Genomic DNA, 9,736 nt, shown 5'->3' on the forward strand with positions numbered 1-9,736 from the left:
AGAAAAACCTCCATTGACGATTATCTTAAAACTTCTACAATCGCTGCTAGTTCTCGATCATCCTGGAAATCTCACTCCTACTCTCTCCCTTCTGATTTTCTGGGATTACGTTCAGTCATGCTTCACTACACTCTAAGCCTAGGGTCAATCCATTACTGTAAATATGCATGAGTGAGCCGACTGAGTGACCAGCCGCAGACAGTCCATGATTCAGCCCTCTGCACCCCCCACCAATCACAAGTAGGCCCGTACTTGCATGTCACATCTCCGTGTTGACTCACCTGCATTTATCAAGGAAGACCTCTACCCTAAAGTTTGCCCATTGGCAACCTGGTTGGTAGGTACGATGGGAGAAAAAGAAACCTAGTCTACAACACCTTTGTTTCGTGTGAGGGGATAAAGTGGCTGCTACTCGAACATCCTTCGGATGCTTTACGGTATTGCGAGGTGGATAAATTCTACTAGCCTGGGAAAAGGAACGCGAAGAGACAAAATCCTGCCATAAAGTGGGATCAACTGTAAACCAACCAAATTTTATAGAAAGGCAAAGGGGCTTTAAAGCTGAATTTCCCCATGCTAAGCGTTTTTCCTGGCGTCTTGCACTATCTCACCGTCTCTTTGATGAGGACCCACACCCTGCAAGACGTATTTAGGGGGAAATGCTCTCAATGAGAGAGTGCCACCTTTTTTGCATACATAAGTAAAAAAGTGTCACATGATGACTTTCAAGAACCCTGATGAAGGTATGCAAATTTTCTCACCTCCGCCTATGTACGGTGAAGGTCGCTTCATTCTTCACAAGGGGCAAAGGATCTCGGATGAATTCTACCGGGTGACCATTAGTGTAGAGACTCGAGTAATCTTTTGAACGGTCTCATTAAGTTAGAAATTGTTTATAATGGAGTCGTGATGGGAGGGTTCTTCCACCTAGTGACCCGCACTCTGAAGATAAGTAGATTAGTTCGCATCATCTCGGCTACGCCAGAGATCCATTGTCTCAGACTGGATCTCATGTCAGGTTCGTTGCACAGCTAGGAACTTCTCACTGTAACCTGGAATTGGTCCACCGTATTGTGTGTTGTGCATTTGCCACCTGTCCACGCCGTTAGGTCCTTAGGGTTTCGAGGTGGTCAGCTTAACTGATTTCGCTTTAAAACGGAATTTGCTCTTCGAATTTTGCACAAGATTTTGATCATTTAGTTTTGCACAGATGACACAAACAGTGTGGCCTGCAAATGAATGAGTAACGTGAAGCAGGGACGATGATAAAAAAGTAGACTCGAAAAACAGTTTCAACTCAAAGGTGAAATATCAGATAATCAGAAAGGGGATGTGGGGCTTTAGCTAAAACTCGCTTCACTAACTCGTTAAATATTAAAGAAATTCACTAAAGTCGATGCTTCGAATACATCCGTTAGGAGAGCAAATATGAGTCCTTCCACCCCACCTTGTGGCCTCTACTACTTTCCACTCTCTCTCTTACTTTATATCCCAAAACGTCGGTTGAATAATTTAAGCTCGTCTAGTTTATGATACTTGTTTACTTTGGTTTTTAAAGTGTGAAAACCTTTGTTGTATAGCATTCGGAGTAGAAGCTCTATCGGAATGCGATCGCAGAACCTGCCACCCAGAAGTCAAACAACTTAAAATCATGGCTTAAAAATGAAAAATCACGTGGTGCAATTACCGTAGGCAACTATGAGATTTATGTGGGAGGGGGGGGGGGGTAAGTTTTTATACCCACATCAGTTGAAAATGCCGTGGACGCCAAGCAAATGAGTTTTACCTACATGTATTACCAACAGACGACTGATAATGGAGCTTAAATGCTACTTTTTTTTCCACTGGCTTCACATATACCCTGAAATCCCATGGAGGGTTCTGGATTGCATGCCAACTGGAAGGCTTGGGGTCAGAAATGACTTTTGTATTCCAACGTAAAGCTGACAACAATACCTCCGGTTGGCCTCAAACGTTCCCCTCACTCTCTCACTCCGCTCCGCAAAACACGCAATAATTGCTTCCCAAAGGGTCATGTTCGCTTTGCGTGTGGTAGGTTGACAGACAAAGTCGTTCATTACAACTGAGGTCTTTCTGCTCGATGCTACTTGACGCAAGTTGCTGTGACCCAAGACTTTTTCATGAGTAGCATGGGTGGGAGGTAGTGTCTCTCGCCATCCCTTAGATTCCCACCGTAGCTACTACCCTTTCTTGACATTGGGCACGCAAAATGTGCATATGGAATAGACAGTAGAGTAATAAATCTGGCATAAAAGGTAGACCTATGTAATTAGGACTGGGTAGGAGCTCCTTGGGACAAAACGCTGCATAAAAAGTGGCAATCTGAGTAAGCTTGTATCTGTTTGAGAATGAATGATGCACTTTGACAGCGATTCTTTCATTGAGGAAGCAGTTTTTGAAAGCTTTCGGCAGTAACTAACCTTCTATTCCGATAACTTACATCAACTCATCCCGTTACTGTTATTTCGTTTTTTACGACTAATCACTTCCTTCAAAACTAGGTTACAAGGTGTCACAACGATGCCTTTAATGAAGGAGGCCTCTAAATGATTGGTTCCAACTACCAATCGCATTTAAGGTTGATCAATGAAGACCAATGAAATGAAGCGACGTTATTGATTTGTTAAATACGAAGACGTTAGAGAGGTCCCCTTATGGATCACTGAATGTGAAGGCTTGAAGAGTTATCTTGGAGTTATACAACGTCAGATGGATTTCATGTTGAAATAGCCGAAAAAGTTGAGATAACTGTTGTTAAACCTAATTAAGTGAACTAATTCCTTTTTAAGTAAGGCTAGGAAGAACTTCATGGCAATTTGTGTCCGTTGTTTATTTTTTTATTAGAAGTACTCCTAGCCCAATCACAATCCATCTGTTTATGTGCTAAAAAAGATGGGCTAACCTCTGTCAATATTTAAAGATTTCACCTTATTTTAATTGGTTTTTTTTTGGACCAAACAAGAGCAGACAGGAAAAGCTAACTAAACCATCAAATTGTCTGGTCGAGTATGTACTATGTAAATCCCCTCCTCGTGAATGGGTATAAAAGGGCATTTCGAGTGATTAAGTCCAGTGAGATGGATTACTAAAAATTAATGCTTTAAAAGTTCATTTTGACAACCCATCCAATCTGGTCATGCCTGGCTTGCGTCTCTCTCGATAAGGCACACTACCACACGTCGTTGTCTCATTCTTCGCGAATATTTCGTTATTTTGTCATTTTGGCGCAAATTTTTAAATAAAATAGCAACCTGATTCTGCTTCATTTTGCAAGATCTGCAGCCCAACTCAGCTAGGCGGAAAGATGAATACGCAGGTGAAAGATCGATAGGACGATCGATTGATCGATCCAGTCGTTGATCAACCGATTTTTACGTGATTAACAAGACCTGACTAGATTTCACCCAACTCAGAATAGCATGATCAAATTGCATTCTTAGCAGGCAAACTCAACCTTCTTCTTAATAAGATGTAAAGATCCTCTGATGGAAATCTGTTTGATCCAACTTTAGTGATATTCAACTAGATAATTACGCAGTTAGCATCGTCGCCGATTAACTGTCGTCAACATTCCAGAAAAATGTGATAACTTCGGTTTCAAATTACCTCAAGTTATATTAACCATCCAAAAGCATTCCATGTTTCTAATAATGACATTTAACGAAACTTACGCTTGAGTGAATAAAATTGATAGCCCTAGATTCCTGTTCTTCTTTATCAAAACTCCTACACGTTAGAGCGCTAGATGGCATAAAGAAATGAGAGGAAAAATGTGCTACGTCAATTGGTGCATTCGCCAGGAAAGTAAAAGTGGTTTGATAAATTGCCACGGTAACCATTTGAGGACAAAGAAGCAGGCTGCTGACTTATTTCTCTTTTGATTAGTTGGAAATCTACTAGACCAATCATATTTGCACCAATCAGCACTCCAACTGCTGCCCTTTTTGTTAGCTGATTGGCTGTCTGCAACTGTGCTGTCTGGAAGGAGGTATTTAGTGTTTCATTTGCTTCTACCGGTTCCGCGTAGCGCTGAGTTGAATGGAATTTGCATTTATATGGCTCTGGCACAACGAGGGGATGCACTAAACCGTTCCAAATTAAAAGGTCACTTGGAGGCGCATCGTCAGAGCAGTTCCAGTGGGCAGATCACCTGTTTTGTCACCCAGCCGGACAATGTCGTCCTCCACGTTGATGTGGATGGTAAAGCGAAGGGTCAGGAAGTCTTGAATAAGGTGCCTGATAGTTTTGCTATCACGTTTAACCTTATGGAAGCCTCTGTCTAGACGGTTTTTGTCTACTTCAAGATCTGCACGCTCTTGGGGATTCAGGATGAAGCAGACTACTTTGGTCTGCAATATGCCCTCTCGAAAGGCGATTTAATTTGGCTCAACATGCGAAATCGACTTTCTAAGCAAATTCCTGGTAGTCCTCCGTTCAAACTCTTCTTCAAGGTCAAGTATTTTGTGCCCCCTTACAATCTGGTGCTGGAAGAGACTAAGTAGGTGTTCTTTGGAACCGCATTTTTCCTTCCATCCATTAAGTTGAGTAGATTTTATTTGCATTCATTGCTAAAAATCTTGATTTTCTTGTAAGGAAGCGACAGCAAAACATATCTCTTACACCGGAAATTATTTGTTTTTTGCTGTTAAAATTCACTTTAAATCGTTAGTTGGTTGAACTTAAAAGCTCATTTTGACTCCGAATAGGGCTTTAAAGGGCAGTTTAAATACTTCAAAACGGTATTTAGTCCAAAAATTCGTCTCATGCATGTCTTTTTTTTGAATTTACTAATTCATTTGTATTTTGCCCCGTTAACTTCTGGCATAGACTTAGTGATTTGACTTGGTGTTTCCCCTTACAAAAATCCACAGGGTCTCGAGCGAAACCATTTTGGCATTTCTTAAGAAAAGAAGCAATGCAGGATGTGGCTTGTCGGAATGCCTCTCGTCTATGGTTTATGCATTCAGATATAAAATCAAGGCTCAAACTCCGACAGTTAGATGCCACCTGTTTATTAAGGCTCAACCTTACAGTCATCCCTTGCAGTTAGCCTTTATATTGAAGTAGATTAAATTAAAGCGCGAAACTTGTCTGCGTTGGATTAATAATGCAAAAGAAGGTCTTAAAACATACCCCGACGGTTGAAAATTTATTCCTGAAGGAGGCTTTTCTTAAGACGTATCGTATTTCTTTCCACGTTCCACCTGCCGCTTTCCTTAAGGGGGTGCCACATTCTCGTCTTCAAAACTCGAGACTGTGGTACTTCTTTCTTTTAAATAAGTTGTAAATGGTTTACGATTTCCTTTTTTTAAGTAAACAGAGCATCTGCAAATGGAATATGCTTATTTCTATTCCCTCGTCGATATCAAGTTCGTATATCCGGTGAATTCCACGGCCGAATTAATAATTTTCTGTCTGAATTTGCGAGACCTCTCGATATTTTATCATCAGAAATAAAGATGGTTGATTTTACCTTAATCAAATATATATTTTATCCAAAAATAATCTCGAAGCATATTTTAATGTCGGAAATGACAACTCGTTTAGAGAATTTAAAGCTCACCTTTTTAGTGAACCATTCTGAGGAATTGTCTATTTTATTTTTGTTAATCTATCAGGATATTGTACTTATATTTATTTGTATTTTATTCATTCTCGCAAAAGTACTTCTGTAAAATAATAAACTGCAATGATAAAGTGCCAAAGTTGTCTCTAGCCAGGCATTAAATCTTCAGACTTTTGAAGTACTGCACAAAAGGCTGAAGTTTTTATAGAAGCTTGGAAAGTTTCAAGGGGAGAAGCTTTCTTTTAAGCTTTAAACCATGTGATTCTATGCTAAATTTCTTTGTTGTACTGGCACGTTTTTTCCCTCCGATTGAATGAGTTTCGATGCGCATTTTCCCGCCTCTACAAAATTAGTATCCGTCAGACTATGCTAAAAACAGTGAATTCTATGGTCAAATTTTTTCCCACTTAACTTTCATCCAGGTACTTGAAGATTCCCTTCATCTTAATTTTCTCCTGTATCTCTAGCCAACTTGCTTCACTTCGTCTATCAACCTCCCGACATTATTTTCTCGCATTTCAACTCGTCATGATGGTACCCAAATCCAATTTTATTAATTTCCTTCTGAAATAAAAAAAAGTTATCTCAAAGCTACCCGGATGCTGTGAGCACGAAGTAAATACTACACTGAATAGTCTAAAATATCATGCTAGATTTCGTATTCTTTCACGTATCCTATCATCTAGATACCTTAATTTGCCTATTTGAGGCATCAATTTTACCTCAGCATCGTCAGTTGGCAAAAGGGAGGGAACATATGGGAAACCACATTCTAATCTCATCTCTACCTGACATTACAAAGTGACTAAGGTCATTGGGATTTAGCCACCATCTTGAATCCCTTGGCCCGGGATTCATGAGAAGGTGGAAGATGGACCAAAATAAGCAACTTTGCACCCCAAGCTTAGAACATCCATGCTCATTCTAAGACAGGAACATTCAACGGATATCCCTCTTCGGAGACTTCACATTCGAGTACTTCCTTAAATCACCAACCCCATCTAACTGCTTCTTTTCTGTCAGCCATTTACAGAAAATGGTAACTTTTTTTAAAAAGGTGGTTTAACGATAGTAATCCTTTTTAACCAAGTTTCCAGGCTCAGAATGGTCATATTTGAACGCCCTTTTAAATAGCATACCCCGGACATAAATTCCTCCCTAACGTCAATTATTATCCGATGATGGAATGCAGAGTAAAATGCAAAATCGGATGCTGAGGTCGCTCCTAATTACTTAGATGTCCTGGATCAAAACATTTCCGTTTAAATACATCATTGAACCTTTATGTGTCGAAGGCCAGACAGCAGTTGACTGAAATATATTTACTTGATAGTTCTTGCTAAGATACAATTTAAAAGTATGCAAAAAAAAATCATGCCCTTTTCTTTTCTTGAGAAGAAAGATCTGCAGAGGGAAAGTCATGTTTTTTCTTTACTCAAAACGCAAGACCTAACACTGTAAATTCTCGTCGTGGGAAGACCTCATGCCGCGTACCTTGGGGAGAGAAAGGAGACACTGCTCCATCTTCAGAATTCCTGTGATGTTCTTCTAGGTAATGCTTACCATTTTTTACAGCCATTGGAAAATCCCATGACTTTGTGAAGAATCGAGCGGGTAACTGAGACACAAAAGTACAGTGGCAAATGAGATGGAAAGTGCGGATTAAATTGGTTGCTTCAATGACGCAAATGTTGCATAAAAGTGGAATTCGTGACTAGCTTGTGGCTCGTTGGGAAAGGCCGTTATATAGTAGCCTATGATGGTGGTGATTTCATCGAAGAGGATATTTTAAGTACCTTTCGTAATGAAAAACCTATGAAGTTATGCTAGTTACCTTATAAATGACTTGGATCAGGCAATTCATGTTCAGAGGCATTTCTTGGTCCTATTTCCTAGCCACCAATCACACCTCACCAACATCCATTAGCTGAAGGCGCAAAGCGGAGAAGCATCAGAAAATTGCCTGATAGCATCACCTCTGATTATCCAGATGCCATTGGCTTCCTTCAAATCGCTATTCTAGACATCAGAAGCTCCCCAACCCCGTCAGTTAGCAGGTGGGACTAGCCGGCATAGGGTAAAATTTATTCCGGCATCATCTCTGACAAGCAAGATGCTATTAGCATACTATTCTTTTATAGCTGATTTACCAAATCCATTATCCTCAATGCCATTTCTTAACAAAAGATGGGAGGCGATTGGCACCGACCAAATATACACATTTTGCACATTCACATTTGCCCGTTTTTTTAATCCTTCATTGTAGACAACGATTTCATGATTGCATCCATTATTTGAATGTGGAAAGTGGAAGGTGCCTGGAAAATTGTACCCTAGCATTTCCTTTGGAGCACAATTCAGAAAGCTTGTATTTAGACACTTTTTTGAATCCCATTAGCATTGACTTAGTAACAGGTGAAAACTCGAGGGCATATGAAGTACTCCATTCTAACGTCAGCCTTAAGTGACTGGTCGCTCTGGTTCAGAAAAGTCACATTTAGTCAGACCTTTGAATCTCCCATAGTAGTCATCAGCTTAGCTTAAACCCCTTCAGTCATTCCAGGATGGATAGAAGAGTACTCAACGAGCTCCAGAAAGGTTTATTCTAGTAGCCTTTTCAAGCTCTTATTCCACGGTTAATATTCATCCTTTGGGTCCATTTATTTAAAATTTTCCAGCAACATTAAAACCTATTGTTGAATCCTCCTTTCCCAGACACCAGTTCTACCTTAACGCCGTGCAGCAGTTAAAACTGGGTCTCTGGGACGCTGAGACCTCTCTCGAGCTGCAATCCCGTCTCATCGCACTCATGACATACGTCCAATTCGGCAGTTTTAACTCTGCTACCACACCGTGTAAATACGCCTGTTTCTGGTCCGATCGTCGTGCCGAGATTCCTCACGAAGTAATCTCCATGGCTGCCACCTTCCATCGCCAACTAACTGGGATGTCAGTGCGTGCAGCACAATATGAATTGTTGCGGACAACTCACGAGGAGGTGCCTGCTTTTGGGGTCTACTTCTATCAAATACTCGACATGTTTGGACGCCGACTGCTTATGGGTGTTGGACCGGAGTTTGTGGCGTTGTGTCAGACGGATTTCAGTTTTATAGAGAGGTGAGACAGTCCATTATCTTCCTTTTTATTCTCCAAAATATTTTTGAATGAAAAATATTCAAGGCTTGAAATCAAGGATTTCTATGTGCGTCTACACCATTGATTTGATTAGATTGGTGACCTGAAAGTGAAGTCTGAAGCGATTAATAAATACTCGAAGGTGAATCTGTGTTATGACTAAGCAGGCTGTTTCTACTCCGACGTTTGCTCATGGATTTATGGTAGGAGTTATGTACATTTAGCAATTTAGATTTGTTTTAAATCGCTTGAGGCGCATATATCCACCTTATCCTCCCGCGAAAAATGCTTTCAACACAGCATTATTAACTACCTTGGTGTCAGATCAGGTCTGTCTTCTACGCGGATTGTAGTTCGTCTGTGATCAAGATTAAAACTTTCTACTGGAACAGAATTTCACAAATTCATCTTTCGCCAATGGTCAAGCATCTCGTTTCCACGCAGGAAATAATAGTCAAGGTGGATGTTTGATGAGCAAAATATGTTTCAAAAATATTGACGGTGATATTTTACATAAAAAATTTCGTTTGCCTGTTAAGACACCCCCATTGCTGGTATCCTTGCGGTATAAATCAGATAGACAGCGTCAGTTTTTCATCCGTACGGTCCTCCTTATCAGCATAGCTAACAATTCCCTCCCATTGGCAATCCCCGTATTATACAACTCCGATTTAGGAACCGAGATCCATCCCGATTTTGGAATAATAAAAATTTTACGTAGCACTTATTATAGGGCATTTGAAAAGGTGCGATACTTGGTGGTGAATAAGTCAAAGGTGAATACGTGATATTGCGAAAGACTCTCCATTCTTGTCAATAGACAATTACTGGTATTACGCTGTTTCGAGGAACACCATCCAATAGTGCATAAGATGCAAGACAAATTCGTAATCCTGGTATGTGCCCACAAACGTTGCTCCTTCTTGCTGCTCATTCCTTCCCTCTCATTCAGTGTAACCATCTCAGACGCCCTTACGCCAGACTACCGGCTGGCATTTAAACAGCAGTGAGAAA

At 40.5% G+C, this 9,736-nt stretch overlaps 1 protein-coding gene across 1 annotated transcript; it reads left to right on the forward strand. All coding sequences in view use genetic code 11, as the record gives it.

Annotated features, from left to right (window-relative positions):
• Window positions 1–4,076: 4,076 nt before the first annotated feature.
• On the forward strand, window positions 4,077–9,086 carry EGR_08536 (E3 ubiquitin-protein ligase MYLIP; the record flags this gene model as incomplete). The annotated part of the gene is made up of 4 exons (XM_024497785.1): window positions 4,077–4,253; window positions 4,326–4,519; window positions 8,303–8,704; window positions 9,047–9,086. The coding sequence occupies 4 exons, from the start codon at window positions 4,077–4,079 to the stop codon at window positions 9,084–9,086; spliced, it is 813 nt and encodes a 270-aa protein (XP_024347821.1).
• Between the last annotated feature and the right edge of the window lie 650 nt (window positions 9,087–9,736).

Source organism: Echinococcus granulosus, assembly GCF_000524195.1.
Source record: "Echinococcus granulosus chromosome Unknown EG_S00109, whole genome shotgun sequence".
Classification (NCBI taxonomy): Eukaryota; Metazoa; Platyhelminthes; class Cestoda; order Cyclophyllidea; family Taeniidae; genus Echinococcus; species Echinococcus granulosus.